Source organism: Poecilia mexicana, unplaced genomic scaffold (assembly GCF_051168715.1).
Source record: "Poecilia mexicana isolate PSO_F unplaced genomic scaffold, ASM5116871v1 scaffold_13, whole genome shotgun sequence".
Taxonomy (NCBI): domain Eukaryota; kingdom Metazoa; phylum Chordata; class Actinopteri; order Cyprinodontiformes; family Poeciliidae; genus Poecilia; species Poecilia mexicana.
In genome coordinates this window covers 1,056,796-1,075,658 of record NW_028263382.1, presented here as the reverse complement: position 1 = coordinate 1,075,658, position 18,863 = coordinate 1,056,796, and the positions used below count along the sequence as shown (strand labels likewise).

General features: G+C 41.8%; 1 protein-coding gene across 1 annotated transcript in view; it reads left to right on the top strand.

Moving 5' to 3' along the window:
- Window positions 1-18,863, top strand: part of ulk2 (unc-51 like autophagy activating kinase 2) — a 56,874-nt gene that overhangs the window by 17,248 nt on the left and 20,763 nt on the right. The window contains exons 4-13 of the mRNA XM_088011431.1: window positions 3,909-3,941; window positions 5,284-5,320; window positions 7,764-7,937; window positions 8,211-8,284; window positions 9,829-9,930; window positions 10,021-10,079; window positions 10,648-10,730; window positions 12,609-12,659; window positions 12,751-12,839; window positions 13,159-13,327. Of these exons, the coding sequence (XP_087867557.1) occupies window positions 3,909-3,941; window positions 5,284-5,320; window positions 7,764-7,937; window positions 8,211-8,284; window positions 9,829-9,930; window positions 10,021-10,079; window positions 10,648-10,730; window positions 12,609-12,659; window positions 12,751-12,839; window positions 13,159-13,327 (871 nt within the window). The remainder of the gene's footprint in view (window positions 1-3,908; window positions 3,942-5,283; window positions 5,321-7,763; window positions 7,938-8,210; window positions 8,285-9,828; window positions 9,931-10,020; window positions 10,080-10,647; window positions 10,731-12,608; window positions 12,660-12,750; window positions 12,840-13,158; window positions 13,328-18,863) is intronic.

Sequence of the window (18,863 nt, the reverse complement as noted above, 5' to 3'; positions counted from 1 at the left end):
TCTCAATAATGTATAAAAAAATAAATACAAGAAAATTATTTGTTTATTGTCTTGAAACATTAAATGTACTTTAAATTATGGAATTATGTAAATATGTTCTTTAATAAAACACTGTAAAAGTGTGTCTGTTCATCAATGTCAATATAAAAATTATCAAAATAATTTCTATCAAACAAAAACATTGTGCTCTTTATTCAGAAATGCCCCCAAGCCATTAAATAATCACATCTAAAGTTAGAAACTCTGTCTTTAGTCATTTCTTTGATTACCAAATATATTAGTGTGTGTGAGAAAATGTGTCAATGACGGGTATTAACTTAACCCTTGTGCGTGCGAGGACTGAGGCAAACGTAGAGGACTATGGCAAATGATACAAGTTTTACGTGTGTGGGGTCGGTTGGACCCCATTTCTACATTCAAGAGTGAAAATACTTTGTAGAACGGCACTTTCTGAAGTTCAGTCCATTTACTTGTATTGGCTTACTGGCAGAGAAGCCACATTTAATATGGTGGACGCTGTGACGCATCGCAGCAACGGGCTGACCTGCCCCATGAGGCGTCTACGTATTCATGTCTATGATAGATATTATATAGAGTGACCTCTTCCTGTTCCAGCTTCCCCTTTAACAACACATATCTGCCTTCTATATCTTTATGTTCTGCAATAAAATCAAATCCGATATTGAATGGTACCAATCAGCTGTCTCACAGAGAAGTTCTCTCTGTGAGGTGCTCAAATGTTTCTTCGGTGGAAGTGAGAAAGATTATTCATCCATAGCGACGTCCTCTCTGCCTGGCGCTTTACCCGTGCGCTCTTTCGCAGGCCAGGTGCGCTCCCAGCGCGTCGTGATCCCACTATATCCGTTGCCAGAACATTGTTGATTGTCTCCGCTGTGATGGCTTTGGATCTGTTTGCAGACACCGGTCCCACCGTTAATCCACATCTTCTCAGGTCCGGCAGCCTCCTCCGTGTTGTTGTAGATGACCATGCCAGAGTCAAAGTGCACACGCATTTTGGCCAGCGGGGTTTGGAACCGGATAGCGTTCTCTTTGAGCACTTTCTTAACCGGAGCATACTCTCTCTCCTCTTCAGTTGTATGTTTACAGCATAGTCATGGTTGAAGAATATGCGTTTTTCTTGTGTGTGTGTGTGTGTGTGTGTGTGTGTGTATATATATATATATATATATATATATATATATATATATATATATATAATATAGAGGCTTCTTCCACGCCGCGTGGAGGATTTGCTCTTTAACATTATATTTCAGGAAGCGTATCACTGTGGACCGAGGTGGAACACCTGCTGGAGGATGTGCACCCAGCGCTCTGTGGGTTCTCTATCCCCAGATTCTTCTACTGCCTCAGTCCAAACTGTCACCAAATTCAGTTTTAAGCATGTTTTCCACGTACCTCTGCATTGAGGTACCTTCCGCATTTTCAGGGATGCCATATACCCGCAAATTATTCCAGCATTAGCGTCCTTCCAAATCCGTGATCTTCTCCCATAGTAATTTCTGGTCATTTAGCAGCTGGACAGTAACATCTCTCACTCCAATGTCCCATCTCTCTTTCTCTGCCATGCTCTTCTCCATTTCTCCAAGGCGCTTGCCCATCTCCTTCGTCTTTTTGATAGCAGCGCTAACCTGTTGATTTATTTCGTTTATCAGCTCGCTCAATATGACTTTAATTTCCTCCTTTAAGCTCATTCTCACTGGCGCTGCTAATTCATTCTTCATTTTTGATTTGAGGTCCCGCATGTCCTCCGCCATTACTTCACCCACCACTAGGGTTGCCACTTTTCAGAAATTAAAATAAGGGATGCTCCCCACGGCACGTCACCCTACTCTCGTGGGGTGGGACTTCCACTGCAGTGATAGACATTATTTTATGGTGGTGTTTTTTGTTTTTAAAAAGTGATCAGTAGAGCAATCATTCATGCATAGTTGGTTAGAGTACCCCAAAATTGTACTCCAATCAGAGTAGCATACCTTAAAAACACATTTTTAAGCAAGTGTATTTGGTAAACTACTCAAGTACTGAGTAACTAATCAACTGATCATAACACCTGATTTAATATTCAAAATGTGTCCTCAGACAGCCAAAAGTATAAAAGTTATATGAACATTCTAGTACTGTAAAGAATATTACTAAAATACTTACAGAAATAAGGAGTTAGGTTTGGAGGCTGGTTCTAGATCAAATTTACCACATGGGGCCAGGATAGTTGGTGATTTTCCATGACGAAACTTGAAAAAGAATGGGGGTGGGGGGGAAACGGAGCAATATTTCATCATTTGATATAATAAATGAGCCAAAGAGCCACTTTTGTCTCCAGAGATCTAGGTTGCAGATCCCTGGCAGATGGAAAGTGTAATCATATACAGCAGCTAAAAGTGCAGCACTATAATTTTTAATTCATTGTTAAAGTAAAATTGTGAAGGTTAAAAAAAAGTGATCCACCACTGAGTATTAACATAAGACATGTATTTAGTATAACTTCTTTGGTACCCCGTTGGCCCTCATCTAGAACTGCCCAAGGTTGCAGGTCTGGGTCTGGTGCATTAATAATACATTAAATGACCACTGAACAATGAATTCATAAAATATATCAACATTTCAAAATAAAACCTACAGAAAGCCCTAACAAACCTTTTAAAGTAGGAAATATTTATGTATTTACTGTTAATCTATTTGTATGCCTTGTTCTTTAAATGACCATTTGTATTATTTTGGCTGATATTATTATACATTAAATAAGCAAATAATCAAACCAGTAAAAACACAATTATTTTACTCATAGCAAAATGTTCTGTACCATATCAGCCTCGGGAGATGTTTGAAGGATGAAGAGACGCTGGTGTCAAGTGTTTTAGGTTCTGACAGGTCTCAACCTAAAACCCATCAGATGTGTCCATCAGAACCACAATGGACACATTTTTTTTAATTGCCTGTGTTCATCCTCACTAACATTATTCAGCCTAGGATTTGCGTCTTCCCTCGCACGTCTGTATCTTTGAGAGGTTTTACTTTTAAGTACGGTGAAGAATCGGGTCGAGGACATTGTAAAAAGACGCGGGTTGATAGCACCTCACCGCGGCTGCGTAGTGTCAGTCCCTAGAGTTCTGGGGTCCTGTGTAGCTCCCGCCATGACTTTTTAGCTGACCTTAATATTTCCTGCATTTTGTTTTGGTCATTATTGTTACACTTAGTGTTTATGTGTGTGATAGGTGTGTCTACCGGACATTTAACAGCTAAATACGGGACGATTCCATATTTTATGGGACAGGTGGCAACCCTACCCACCACCTTTCTCAGTGAACTAATTGTGTAGCAGGCAAGGCCTCATCCGCCATCTTCTCTCCTTCCTCGACGAGGTGTGTTCCGCAAGCTTTGCTTTCGTGTCGCATTTCTGAATTCCGAGACTGGACTCATTCCTTCTTATTTTTATCCCCACTCATTCGTCTTGAGAAAAATAAACTTTTAACGCGTTAACACCTTAAATTAGGGGGTGGGGCTTTTATATCTAACGATGCAGGTCCTCTTTTCTATGCTGCCATACTAATCGCCATGACACCGGAAGTCAAACCAGAAAGTTTTTATAGAGAAATGTGACATACTAGAACTTAAGTAAAAACAGATTATGGCATGTAGAAGACTTGTACCACCACACTCTCATTTCACTCCGTATTGTTCACCATGGTTGACATTTGTATTGTAACAAACTCTATAGAATTTGAGAGAAGTAGCCATCAATAAAAATGTCTTTATGCTAACACAAATGAAGTGTTGATGCCGTGTACTTTAAAACAGTCCCAGTGACTGTTTTCCTGTTGCTGTGGTGAAGCAGACAGCTGCTTCAGGACGAATGGCTCCTCTTATTGATTCCGTCTCCTCTCTTCCAGGAAACTCCCAGCTCTGTGTTCCTGGTCATGGAGGTAAGTTTAGAAACTTGAGTCAGGCTCTGAAAATACTCAAAATTATGTATCCTCAAGCTAGCTTGTGTAAGTCCTCCTCTCTGTCCACTTCCTGGGTCACATTGGCCCCTTGTAAATAAGCAACAACTTTTAAAGGGGTAGTATTATGTTAAATCCACTTTTTTGAGCTTCCCATTATGTTATAATGCTATTCTCTGCTATTCCCAGCTATGCAAAACACCTAGGTGAATGTAGCTCCACCTTCGAGATGTAAATCCTCCTCACATTTGCCATTTCCAAGTTTCTGAGCTTCCGCCTCACAGGGAAGCCCTCCCCCGCGATTTCCTCCCTCACCTCCTTAAGACTAGCCATCAGCAATTAGCAAACACCTGGTGGAACTGCACATCTGCTGGGCTCATTATATGAGCAACATTGGCAGTAGCAACATTGTTGAAAGATTATTAGAGGAGCAATGTTGTGATGACTTCACGGAGTTTCAGAAAGTAGGATTGCACCTCTGTCGTTTTAAAGACAGAGGTGCAATTTCAAGAAGTTAAATTACAAAATCAAATTGCTTTTAGTCATATTTGATATATACGGCATTTTTATAACAATTAAGTTAAAATAGCTACTTGATTGTGCTATAAAATATATCCGTGGAAGATGCATAATATTGCCCCTTTAAAGCATTCTGAGCTTTAAATACGAGTGTTATGCACCGACCTCCACATGTCACTAGAACGGATCATTAGATTGGAGATGACTAAGACATTTCTCAAATTGATGCTGGAGGCCCAATCTTGTGTTGCTGCACATTGCCTCTGATCCAGACTCCTGCTGCTGTCTCTCCTTTACAGTTCATTCACAACAGTGTTTACATGTGAAAAATTCCTTGATTGAATTGAAAACAAAAAAAACCCTGAATGTATCATTGTATTGTAGTGCAAAATTAATTAATCCAATCATAACTAAGGTCCAATAGCCAGAGTTGTGTTTCAGGGGTGGAAATAATTAGCCCATAAGTCTCTTAAGAAGGCGAAAAGCAACAAGCAGCTTCTGAACATTTCTCTTTTCTCTCAGAAGATCACCTTTTAACATATCAGCCTATTCTATTCCTCTTCTTAAATAAGGGTAAACGGTTGTCACCAGTAATGAGGCTCCAGACACCCGCTGCATTAATTGATGAGCCTTCTGTTATCAGGGCTAGGACTTGAACATAAGCAGAGACACCCTCCAACATTAACTGTATGTTCTCATGATGACATAGTGCACTCTTCAGCTGTACTATTTTGAATCTGAAATATGAAATATGTTTGAAATATGTTGAATCTATGTTGAAACTATGTGTCTGTTTCCTTCACAGTACTGCAATGGAGGTGATCTTGCTGACTATCTGCAAGGTAAGACTCGCTAATCTGTGTGAGATGCACACAGATTATCATGGATCACAGTTAATCATTCTGCATTGGAGGAAAAGCCATGTGATTGCAGTAGCTGTTTCAAGTGTAGGTGTGTGTGGTGGGCGTGGGGGGATGTTTATGTGAGATGGCTTGTGTATAATTGAGGCGGTGTAAAGAACGTATTTGTACTTGATGCTCTCAACCTCAGAAATTTAAAGGGGCAGTATTATGTAAAATCTACTTTTTTGAGCTTTATGTCAAATTGTGCTGTTCCCTCATCAAAAATATGCCTAGAGTGTTGTTTTGATTCTTTCACACATATTTTGAGAAATCCTTTAATCTCCATGGCAGCCATTCAGTTGTGCAAAACACCTGGGTGGACCTAGCCCCACCTTCGAGATGCAGCTCCTCCTGAGATCTGCAGTTTCCAAGCTTTTTATCTTGATTTACTGTATAAAATAACCATGTATTTCTACTATCAGCCTAAAATTATGTCCCATTCATGAATCATTGGTTTACTTAGTTGCTACCACAAACAGCAACTTTTACTCATCCAAAAATTTTTAAATAGGATATTTTATTGTTTTTTGTGTAGCATCTGAATCCTTATAGTTCTGACTTTTAAACTGGAGGCAAGGTTGTTGAAAATCAAGCAAAGCATGGAAACTCCCTCTTTCTGGAATTTCTTAATTAACTGTGGTGTAAAGCAGGGGTCACCAACACGGTGCGGGCACCCAGCTGCCCGAGGAGACCTTGTCAGTCGCCCACGGAGCAAGTTCTAAAACTAGCCATTGTTATTAGGGAGCACTGCCAAAAAAAATATTCAATTAAATGTTTTGTACCCACTTTATGGATTTTTTAATATCTAACCCTCTTTACTATTAGCAAAATTGTGGAGGATAAAAACCTCTTTTGTTTTCAAAACATCTTGTACGTAGCGAGTCTGTGGCGGTGGGCACGTCAAAGCCTAAATGTTACTAGTCAGTTTACTTTTATTTATTTGGTGGCTTGGCGCTTTTAATGAGTGGCGTTTGAGCCCGTTTGGATCGCAGCTGAGCTTTTTACCGTGTGCACGGATAGCAGACATTTGCTGCTCCTACTGAGCGTCTCAGACTGCGGGTTAAACAATTTAATCTAGTTGAAATGTTCCCCAAAAGAGTAGAAATTAAGCAAACAATGTTGCATCATCTTCTCCTCCTCTGGACGTCTGACACCACCTGAACCTGGGAATCAATATCACACAGGTAGGCTTCGCTTTCATGTCTTTATTATTTAGTATCGTTTGTAAAAAAAAAATAATAATAAAAAAGTCAGCTGCTTTTGTGGTTTAGGTTTGTGCTAGTTTTGCATTGGAGAGGTGGTTGTGCTCTTGCAGGTCAGGTGCAGTGATAGTTTTGTGCTACTCTTTGATATGTCTAACTTTTTTTTTTTTCGGCATCTGCTGGTATTAGTCAACGGGTGACCTGTCAGCTTTTCAGTTTGCGAAACCACAAAAAGGCTAATAAACCAGCGACCCCCTCAGAACTGCGCACGGTAAAAAGCTCAGACAGGATCTTAGAACAACAGGAGGAGCTCATTCATTTTTAGCTCACAGAAAAAGCGCCAAGTCGCCAAATTAACAAAAGTAAACTGACCAGTAAGATTTAGCCTTTGCCTGCCCACCCCTCCAGACTCACACTGATGTGTGTTACGTACAAGATGTTTTGACACAAAATATCCTTTTTTCTCCACAATTTTTTTAATAGTAAAGAGGGTTAGATAATAGAGCATACAATAACTATTCTTTTTTTTTATTTAAAGAAAAATCTCAAGGTACTCGCAGTGCGTATAGCCGTCCAGCTGCAGGTGCTTCTGCAACAATCCATACTGTCAGTCACTTGTGGGCAATTTAGAATCACACAGAAAAGCTCCAAAAGGGAATCAAACTTAAAACTCTGAACTAAGAACTTCTGGTCACATAATAGTAATTAACCATAGCTGCCATGGTAAATTATTACTGATAACTATTGTGAATACCCCTAACATTAATATGATCAGACCACATGTAATCATATATACATATTATTGTTATAAAGAGTGAGCCAACAAAATGTATGTCTGTATCAAACAAGTAGCCCTTTGTGTTACTCTGTACTCATGAAGTAGCTCCCAGTCTCAAAAAGGTTGGTGACCCCTGGTGTAAGGTTATCTGTATATACTCTTTGGTAATCCTTTCCTCTCATTTCTAAGCATTACAATAAAAAAAGCATGAAAATTCTCAACCACTCCAGAAATCAGTTTTGTGCTTTACTAACAATGAATGGCTGATTCAACATCCTAAAATTAAATCAAATTAGTACTCTGATTTGAAGCATTTTATTTGTTAATGCATCCGCTTCAACTAACAGTTACATTTTGGACCTACTTTTGAGTAACAATTAATTTTTCTGTTTTCTTTGTGAAGCTAAAGGGACTCTGAGAGAGGACACACTGAGGGTCTTCCTCCAGCAGATTGCTGCTGCCATGCGCATACTTCACAGCAAAGGAGTCATCCACCGTGACCTGAAACCCCAGAACATCCTGCTGTCATACCTGGGCCGCAAGAAGTCCAACATTAGTGGCATCCGCATCAAAATTGGTAACAGAAGAAGAAAGCGATGTTTCTTTTTTATTCATACTTGAAATTACAAAGGCTGTGAACTAAAATTTACTCTAAGACTGAACTCTAGGAATGAACACATTAAAATGTTTCTGGTGGAGTCATCTTCCTCTTTCTGAGCTCTGCATGAAGTTTTTTTTTTTTTAACTCTGTTTTGAAGTTTTCTGAAACATTCCAGATTTTTATAATAAAAGTTGTTGTTGTTTGTGATGACATTGGTAATCACTTCTGTTCTGGTTTTCTGTCCTGCAGCCGACTTTGGTTTTGCACGATACCTCCAGAGCAACATGATGGCAGCCACACTCTGTGGCTCACCAATGTACATGGTCAGTTGATTTGAGATGCTTATTTGTTTTATATACGGAACTATGTTTCATTTATAATTTTTTTTTTCACACACTTAGTTCTAAAAGTAAAATCTGCACATATATATATATTTTTATGCCTACTTGTATATAAGTGGGGCTGGAAATTGATTAGAATTTCAGTACCAATTCCATTATTAATCTCACTTACCGATTCTCAGAGTGAGGAAATGAACTATAATTCGACATATACATCATGTTTTATTCTGTTCAAATAAAATTAAAGCTGGTTTAAAATATAAGAATAATTTTTTCAAATGAACATTTCATCATGAAATGCAGCTTTCTGTACATGAACAGTTTTTGTGCAGACAAATCTGCATATTTGCCTTTTCAGGAAGGCTTTTTCAAGGCGTGAGGTGTGTCCAGCTGTGGAAATCAGCCTCTCAGATGTTATTTATTGTTTATATTCGCCTCTGTCATTTTACTCTTCCCTGCCTCGATGAAAGAGGTTCCTAACACTGTGAGAGCTTACCTCTGAGCCAGCATCACTCTAGCAGTCCTCAACTACAGTCATATTCAGTAAAGCAGAATTTTAATGAAAAGTTTATGCATTTCTGTAACTCAGTTCACAAGTTAAACATGTTATACTGATTAATTCCCCACATGCTCCTATTAAGCTTGTTGTATGACAATTTCTTGCTTAAAGCTAATGAAAACATATTTAAGATTAGAATATTAAATCAAACCAATAAAAAATAATCCTAATGAAGAAATGTGGGTCTTATCAAAATATGTTTTAGAGCTGTTTTCAAAAAGTGCTTTTTAATGTAAAAAAACGTGCCTTATTGGAGACATATTCTAATGTATTGAGTCTGAGTGTAAATTACATGGAGATTATTCATACACTATGACGCTAACATTAAAACAATAACCAGGACACAGGGTTTAACGTTACTTGGAACATTCATAGCAGATGCAGTGGTGGAAGCTCTCCTTGAGAGTCACCACCGTTGCTAAGCAACGTATCAAACTCTACAGTCATACAAATCACAGCACGATACCTCCACCGGTTGTAAACTGTTTGAAGATGTTGGAGGTATGTCTTCCTTTTATTGTGATTAAAGCTCTGAACATGTTGCAACTGACCTTAGTATTATTTTTTGTGAAATATAAACATACTTTGAATACTTTCAAAAGCAAAATACATGGCGTGTAAATATGTCATCACGCAAATGTGTTGCATGTTATTGGAACCATTATGACCATTCCAAGTAATTGAATCAGAAGAACTGGTTCTCAATTTCTATCCCTGCTGATGGGAACAGGGTGCAGCTGGTGAGGCAGATCAACTCAGGGATAGTATTGATGATTCTTGTATTTTTGTATTCTACAGGCCGCTGGTGCTCAGCAATTTTTCCTGAATTCTGCATTTGGAGCTAAAAACTGATGTGGTTCACATTGTTGGGGAGCAATATACAGGGTCAACATTTGGAGATCTTACCTTTGCCAGGAGCTTGCTTTGTAACTCTTCCTGCTCCCCTTGTTGTGATGTGTTCTATCAGGCCCCAGAGGTCATCATGTCCCAGAACTATGATGCCAAGGCCGACCTGTGGAGCATCGGAACGGTCATCTATCAGTGTCTGGTTGGCAAGCCACCATTCCAGGTTAATATGATGCACAATAACCATAGCAATCAGATAAGTGAGTCAGGTCATGCGTTCTAACATCACATATTGTTTTATCACCTTTCTCAGGCTAACAGTCCACAGGATTTGAGGATGTTTTATGAGAAGAATAAGAGTCTACAACCTATGTAAGTCACAATCTTTGTACTGATGGTTATCTGCTTAGATCTGCATGGCTTGTGGGTTCCATGTCAATTCCTAATCTCATTTTGTACCAACACACTATCATTCCATCACTTCCTGGTCTACTTCATTCCTGTAAACAGACAATTTCCTACCCATATATATAAACCATTAATTATGTTATTATTTGTAATCTGTACATATTTTTACAAATTCCTGATGTGTATATTATCATAAAATGCTAAAATCCCAGCTACAGTTTATCTGAATACTTGGTATTAGACATTATTCTTATGTACTGTGGTTCTGATCCTGGGTTGAGTCAATTGTACTCTTCCAAAATAAGTAATTGTGCTCCTACTGCAAGATGTTATTTATTGGAAAATTGTGTTTTAAACCCACATGTCCTAAAGGTAGAGCATAGAAAACGATGAGTACTGCATAGAAAAATACTTAAATTGTGACCAATCACATTGATGCTTGGCTGGTAGAAGCCACCACACCCTACTTGGAAATGGCTGACTTTGTGCTTTCCAGCCATTATTCTCTGATATTAATGTTGACATTCTGCAGAATCCCCAGGGAGACATCTCCTCAACTTGGTGACCTTTTGCTTGGGTTGCTGCAGAGAAATCAGAAAGACAGGATGGACTTTGGTGAGTCTTTTCTCTACATCAGGAGGCTTCATCCTCCTCTTCCAGAGCCACATGTGACTCCTCACCCTCACTGCAATGGCTCTTCAAAACTGAACAAAAATGATACAGGCATGCAAATGCTTCGCATGTTATTGGAACCATTATGACCATTCTAAGTAATTGAACTAGAAGAACTGGTTCTCGATTCCCATCCCTGCTGATGGGAACAGGGTGCAGCTGGTGAGGTAGATCAACTCAGGGATGGTATTGAGGATTCTTGTATTCTTGGGTGGTGGTGCTCCGCAACTTTTCCTGAATTATGGACTAATTCAGGAAAATTCCTCCAGAAAGCATTACGTCTGATTACAGATGTAATAAAGTGATTGTAGCACTTATCTCTGTACATTTTTACACATCTATGTAGAATTTCTACAACAAAACAGCACTAATAGTGCAAAGAGATTTTTAAGTTTTTGCTTGTGGAGGATGTGAAGCTATAATAGCAACAAGAAACAGAATCTCTTAAAGTGACGGCTATATTTAATTACAAAGAGTGCACCAACATGTAACGGAACTCAAAACTTTCTTCATTTTCCATTCATTTGGGAATTGGTCTCATTCTAAGAAAATAATATGCTTTATTCCTCTTAAAAAGTTGTTGCTCTAAAATATGAAAAATTTTGAATTATTTTCTTTTAATGGATTATGAGTATTTCATCTAATAACAGCAAGAATGAAAAATTACTGGATTGAAAAGGCTTGCTGAACGCTTCTCTAAGTCAGTGTTTTTCAACCTTTTTTGAGCCAAGGTACATTATTTTAATTGAAAAAATCACGAGGCACACCACCAACCAAAAATGTAAACAAAGATACTCTGTAGCCGCCTATATTAAATTTGTAGTCATTCTTATCAAAGTGTCTTGAATAGGAATCAAATAAACCCAAAAATTTATTTTTGTCATATTTTACATTTCTTATTTCAAATTGCACTTAACATGTCCACTTCAAAAATACACCTGAACAGCCACAACACTGTCGTGTGTGATCAATTCTCTTGTTTTAATGTAAAATGCTCTGTACCTACTGCCATCTAGTGGTAATAACATTACATGATTACGCCGCTAGTCACTACTACAGCAAAGACACTCAAAGATGGTATTATTTGCAGAAAATTAATTTGTTTTCAAAAAATTTTTTAAGACCAATTACGGTATTTTCCGGACTATGAGCGCACCATATTATAAACCGTACCTTCAAATTTTTTTTAACCCTCCGCCCTCCCCCGCCCCTGGAAACTTACATCAGCCGCACTGGGCTACAGGCCGCTGGTATCTCTGCCGCTCTTGGTTTCCCATAAGGACCCAGCAGAGGACTGTGTCCTAATAACTGTTGGATATATTAAGGACACAGTTCTCCGTCTCCAAATCCAGTTTTGTTCACACCGAGTTTACGTGCAGCGGCTTTATTTCCCTCCTGTACTGCCAGATCGATATTCCTCAACTTAGAAGCTGCATCATATGAGTTTGAAAACATTTCTCTGTCGTGCCTGCTGCTAGCATGTGCTTGTTCTAAATTAAATTTTGACTTCCAAAGATTCACTTCCTGCTAAAGAGCCCCCTGGTGGTTGAAGAAAAATCCACAGAAAAGCCGCATGTTCAAAGTGTAGGAAAAAAGAAGCGGCTTATAGTCTGGAAAATACGGTAGGTGAAATTGGATAATTTCCACGGCACACCTGACGATCACTCACGGTACACTAGTGTGCCGTGGCACAGTGGTTGGAAAAACACTGCTCTAAATAATGAGTGGTTAATGACAGAAGTTTTGCATATCTTGAGCTTTGCTTTCAGGCTTGTTGAAGTCTCATACTCTGTCCTATATCTGTAATTCCCTTCTCTGCAGACACATTTTTCAACCATCCTTTCTTGGAACCATCATCCATCATCAAAAAATGTAAGTACAAAGATTACAAACTTGGGAAATTTCTCAACCCCACTGCAGTTCAATGCACAGTAAATGCTAATAGTCACCATGTTTCCCTCAGCGTGTCCAGTACCTGTCCCCAGCATTGCCAACGCAGTGACAGAAGGTCCCTGTGGCTCCTCCCCCTCTATCCGCTACAGCTCTCCACCTGTGAGTTTGATGGTTTGAATAAATCCTTGTTCAGAAGGGATCATTGTTAAGTGGTTAACTGACCAGCCTCCATGGGTTGCCATCTTATTGTCCCAGTGATACTAAGGGCTAAGTTGTTGGGGGCTTTTTTTGCACAGTGGCTCATCTTATATCACTGCATTATGGTGAATGCAGAACAATGTGTCTCTGTGTGTGTTCTGCAGACCTGTGTTTTCTTCATTTAACTGAAGCAACAGGTCAGCCTGGAAGCTGTAACAGCACCTTTGAAGACACAAAACAGTTTGATCCTCTCTTCCTTCTCTTTATGGCTCCTCCACAGTCTCTTCCAGATATGCAGACTTTGGTTGAGGATGGTTTGTCATCGCCTCCACTTGGTCCCCCCAACTTCCTACAGCTGTCCAAGGAGTCTGCAGGAAGCACCAGCAGCAAGAACTCCTCCTGCGACACGGACGATTTTGTTCTGGTACCTCACATCTCCACTGACAGCTGTAAGTGTTCCAGCATGTACTCCGCTTAACAAGTCTACATAAAAAATTAAAAAAAACTTTGACCCCTTTGCTTTCAGTAATATAAAGCCAATAGGTTCAAGAATGCTAATTGTAGTAAGGCTACAAAGTTCTATCCAACAGTTTAAATATTATTAGCAAAGAGAATTTCCTGCAAATAAGTATTGCATTCAAGCAGACATTTGAAAAGGCAGCATTGAACACCTTGATGCAGTATCATTCATTTATTTCATAAAGGATATTTAGTCTCTAAAATCCTTTATGAATTTATGAATTTTCTCTATGAAGTCTCTATTTTACAGTAGATTGACAGAAAAGACGGTTGTGAGAGAGGGAGTAGACATGCAGCAAAGGACAACTGTAGGCTTGACACGATAACAAATTTTGCTGGGGAATTAATTGTCCCAGAAATTATTGCGATAAACAATAATATTGTCGTTTTGAGACCATTGTTAACTAATGGCATAAAAAATTGCATAACAATGCAGATAACATCCTCTCAGAGATCAATTAACTAATTTCAAAAGAACATTTCGCACTGGAACTGGAAGACATTTTAAAATAAAAAATTGGGATGGGGGGTTGGGAGAGTTTGCATTAGGCACTATTCACATTCAGATCCTCGCTTGATGGCAGGGGAGACGGGGGAGGTGAGCCACCCACAACAACATGCCGCCCTGGGCGGTTGTCCATATCAGAAACGCCACCTCACCTCAGTGATTGTGGACTGTCAATAGGACAGTCCCCAACCATCGGTGCATTTTAGGTGCAGATTTGTTGGTTGTATAGTTTAGTGGCAAATATTTTACAACCCAATAGCTCCACAGGTTCAGTGGTTCACCACGGGCATTCAGTTTAAACCTAAACGCTTCCTGACTGCAGCCGTCGCTTTCAGCTTTTAAACCAGCATATCCCTGTCTTGCTTTATGCTGCACTCTGTGGTAGGAGACCAGGAGCCTGGCAAGTAACTGAGGTAATGGTCACACAGTGACAGGAGACAGCGCTGCTCCCTCTCCATTCATTTCTATGGAGCTTGCACAGTGAGGTGATAGTTGCTTGCCCTCATCCAGAAGAGCGAACGGCGTAATTTGTACATGTGAAATTTCTAGCTCGTACATGCAGACGTACACATGTGGGCTAGCGATGTGACACAAGAAAGTTTAAAATTGTTAAACTTTTGTCACTGATGTTGCTATCGTGTCCTATTTGTTGGAACCCAACAGCCCGGGTGGAGAAAAACTGACGCTTTTAGCTCCCTGTGTGTTGAGCCATTACCAAGGGATCGAGAGGGGAGGAAGTAATGCGAGGCACCGGAGTAAAGCTTTTTGTCATCCAGTCTCTTTGGTAAAAAGAGAGAGACAGGACGAAAACAAACAAGCAATATTATTGCCCTCTTTTTATTATTGCCTTTTATTTATTATCAAGCTCATTTTAATTTATCATGCGATTGATTTATTGTTTATTGCGACATCCATACAGAAAATGGCCAACTCTGAAGTGTCTTCACTCAATAACAACTTCCACAATGAAGACGGTTTATACTTCAAACTGTTTGTGTTTAAGACGTTTATAGTTTTGAAGTTCCAACGGTTTCTGTCATCGGTCAGGGTGAAAACCAGCAAATTCTTGCCACCAGATGATTTCTAGGTGCAGACTTACTGATTCCTTAACTAATTCTAATGTATCTATGTTGCAAATCTGATGATTGAACCTGAAATCATGCATACAGTTTATTTTTGCTGGTATGTGGTAAACCCTGACCTTAATGCATTTAACTCTTTAAATGTCATGTAAGCCCAAATATGCTCAGGTGCTGATGTTCTTCAAAACTATAAACACTTTTCCTTCTGTCTTAGTCCACAGAACAGTGGTGTTTCTGCAGGTAGTTCAACACAAAACTTTAGGTTACTTTCGTAACCCCGGTTCTCTGAGTAGCATGAGTGAGTGTCTCACAATGGGAACGGCCCTGGCGTAACCTCATCAGAAGCTCCTATTACATTACGCCAGCCAGGATTGGCTGGAGATAAGCCTGTCAGCGTCAGAGAGGGCAGGCACCCACGCCCTATAAATAGGGCTGACGCTGAGCAGACATCTTATTCAAAAACGTTCACCTCTTCCTCGCAACATCAGAGCAAGGAGGGTGACTTGGTGAGATACTCACTCATGCTACTCAGAGAACCGGGGTTACGAAAGTAACCTAAAGTTCTCTTTCATAGCATTCGTTTCGTGTCTCACAATGGGAACAAGAATATACTGACTCCCAAATTGCTCAGCAGAAACCACACCTTGTGTGTCAGATGTTCACTTAATCATTATTATTTACCAAGCACAGGTAGTATTAGTGATTGGTGCTTACACTGAGAACTGAATGAGCCAGTGATGATGCTGTGACATCAAGCTTGTAAAACCGAGCAAATGTGTGAGAGGAGGCACAAATTTCTTGCAGAGGTACTCCTCTCAGCAAGGCCCATGAAGAGCTTAAGCCCCTTGTAGAATGGGACCTGCCCCTCAGGAGGTGTTAAAGCCCTTGAGCTATAGGCTAAGGAAATTGCTGCGGTGATCCAATGGGCAAGCCGTTGCTTGGACACCGGTTTTCCATAATGGTTCTTGGCCCAAGAGACAAACAACTGATCACTTTTCCTGACCTGTTTTGGCAAAGGTTGTGCAGTTTCTCCTGCTCCAGTGAAGAAAAGGGAGGGGGATAAAAAGCCACCAACTCAATTGGAGAGTATGACCCCAACACCTTAGGCTCAAAAGCAGGGTTGGGGAGCAAAGTCACCTTAGTTTTGTCTGGAGAAAACCTCATACAAGATGGGTTAACAGACAAAACATGGATTTCACCCACACGCTTTGTAGAGACCAAGCCAACAGAAGTGCTGTTTTCAAGGTTACAATTTTCAATTCAACCCGATCTAGAGGCTCAAAGGGTGAGGCAGAGAGAGCATCCAGCACCAGGGGTAAATTCCACGATGGAGCCATGGGTCTCGAAACAGGGAGTTTCCTGTGAGCCCCTCGCATGAACCGGCACACTAAGGGATGCTGCCCTGCAGTCTTCCCCTCAAAACCCACATGGCAAGCTGAAATAGCAGCCAAGTACACCTTGACATTAGAAAAAGCTTTTCCCTTATCAATCAGGTCTTGCAGAAAAGCTAAAAGCACGGCCACAGAACACTGAAAGGGGATTTCCTGAATTTCAGAGCACCATTTCTCAAAAACAGACCATTTGTACTCGTACAAAGATCTTGTTGCTGGAGCTCTAGCATTCTGGATTGTCTCAATAACACTCTGTGGGAGACCTACAGATTGTAGATTGAACCACTCACGGGCCAAGCCCACAAAGCCAGTCTTTCTGGGTGGGGATGAAAAATTTGTCCTCTGGCCTGAGACAGCAGATCCCTGCGTGCAGGCAGAGGCCACGGATCCTTCGACAGGAGCTGCGTTATCTCTGCTAACCAGTGTTTCGATGGCCAGTGGGGTGCAATGAGGATCATTGTCAGCCCTTCTGTTCGTACCCTGGGTAGCGTTGGTGAAATTAGAGCTATGGGGGGAAAGGCATAGAGCTGAACCCGAGGCCACCTGTGGGCCAGTGCGTCCACCCCCAGAGGTGCGTTCTGATCGTGCAGGGAGAAATACAGATGACACTGTTTGTTCTCCTGTGAGGCAAAAAGGTCCACGGATGGTTGCCCGTACCTCTGCCATACCAACCTGGCCACTTCCGGATGGAGTTTCCACTCTGCATACAGAGGATTCCCTCTGGAGAGGAGGTCCGCTCCACAGTTCAGTACTCCTGGGACATGAGTTGCCCTCAATAACAGAAAATGTTTGCTGCTCCAAATGATCAGTTTGTGAGCCAACATGTGCAGTTTTAGTGATCTCAGACCACCCTGCCTGTTGATGTAAGCCACCACGGTGGTGTTGTCTGTTCTGACCAGCACATGGTGACCTCTTAGAAGTGGAAGGAAATGTTTCAGTGTCAAGTGAACAGCCAGCAGCTCCAAGAAATTGATGTGGGCTGACCTCATATTTGGGCCCCAAGACCCATTCACCATATTTTGTCCGTATAAACCTCCCCAGCCTGTCAGGGAGGCATCTGTCGTGACAACTTTCCTGTTCTGCACTACTCCCATTGGAACGCCCTGTGTCAGCACACTGGGGTTCCACCAAGGGCGTAGTCCTTCTCCTCACGTTCTGAGTGGAGAGGGGGTGGGGGGGCGGTTGGTCGGAGCGAGGGCCGTCAGGCTTCCTTTGTCACGGGGCTTTTGGGACAGAGGCTTTCTGTGGAGCCTGTGCAGCACCCTGCGTCTTCGGAAACTTGGGGATCTTGAAGGCATTAGGGAAACGAGCTGCAGCCTGAGCAAAGGTGTGGCGCTGGGTGCTCGGGGTCGTGGTCCCGATGGCAAACGTACGCCTGGGCAGACACAATTTCAGTGCTTCATCATCCCGTTTCTTTTCCTCCCATCGTTTTTGCATGGAGTTGACTGCTGCACCGAACAGCCCCTCAGGAGTGATGGCGGTGTCCAGGAGGTCCTCCTTCTCCTTAATGGAGAGTGTGGTGAAGTTGAGCCACCTGGCCCTCTCCTGCAGAACCATGAGACCCATGGTCCTGCCCAGGGCTTGGATCGCCACCTTGTGGAGTTGTAGGCAGTGATCAGTGATGATGCACACCTCCTCCCATAGTGCAGCATCTGGCAAAGTGGTCATCTGCTCCTCGAGTTCTGCCTGGTAAGCCATCAGCAGCGATGAGGCGTTCAGGGCCTGAACTGAGAGCGCCGCTGCCCGGTAAGATTTATCCGTCAGGCTGGACTGAAAGCGGTCAGCTCTTGAAGGGAGAGTGGGACCTCCAGCTGACATGGAAGTCTTTGGGTGGAGGTGTGCCGCCACCGCCAGTTCGACCGGGGGTATCTGACGGAGACCGCACTTCTCCATACCATCACAGTCCAGCACCGAACTGCCAGCCACTGGGTGCTTTTCCTTAAAGGGTTTATTGCGCCAGGAGACGGCTAGTTCTTCCAGCAGCTCCGGAAAAACTGGCAGGAGTTGTCTGCCTGTTTTCCGTGCTTTTGGCAGCTATTTTCCATCGAAGCGGGAGCGAACTACCTCGGCTTGAACCTCGGGCCACTGGATGTCAAGCTTTGCAGCGGTGCGTTTGCACACATCATGCAGATCAAAATCCAGTTCCGGCGAGGATGAGCCTTCATGACCGGGTTGGCCTGCGCCAGACGGTGCGGGTTTTGCAATCCGACCCGACAGCGGAGGAGAAGGGTCATAATCTTCATCATTATCCGAGAAAGGAAGCTCTGGCTCACTATCGGAAAACTCGCAGTCTCCCGTTACCGGGAAATCCAGCGAGCAGGACTCGAGGCCGAGTTCGTTGACCTCAGATGGCAGCGGGTCCACGGAGTCGAGGATTTCGCCCCAACTCGTCCCGGCTCCCGCATCAGCGATCAGCGAAGTTATTTGCTCGGCCGGTTCCTGCACAGCTGCTGCAGATGTCATAAGCGGGTCGCTGCTGGACAAT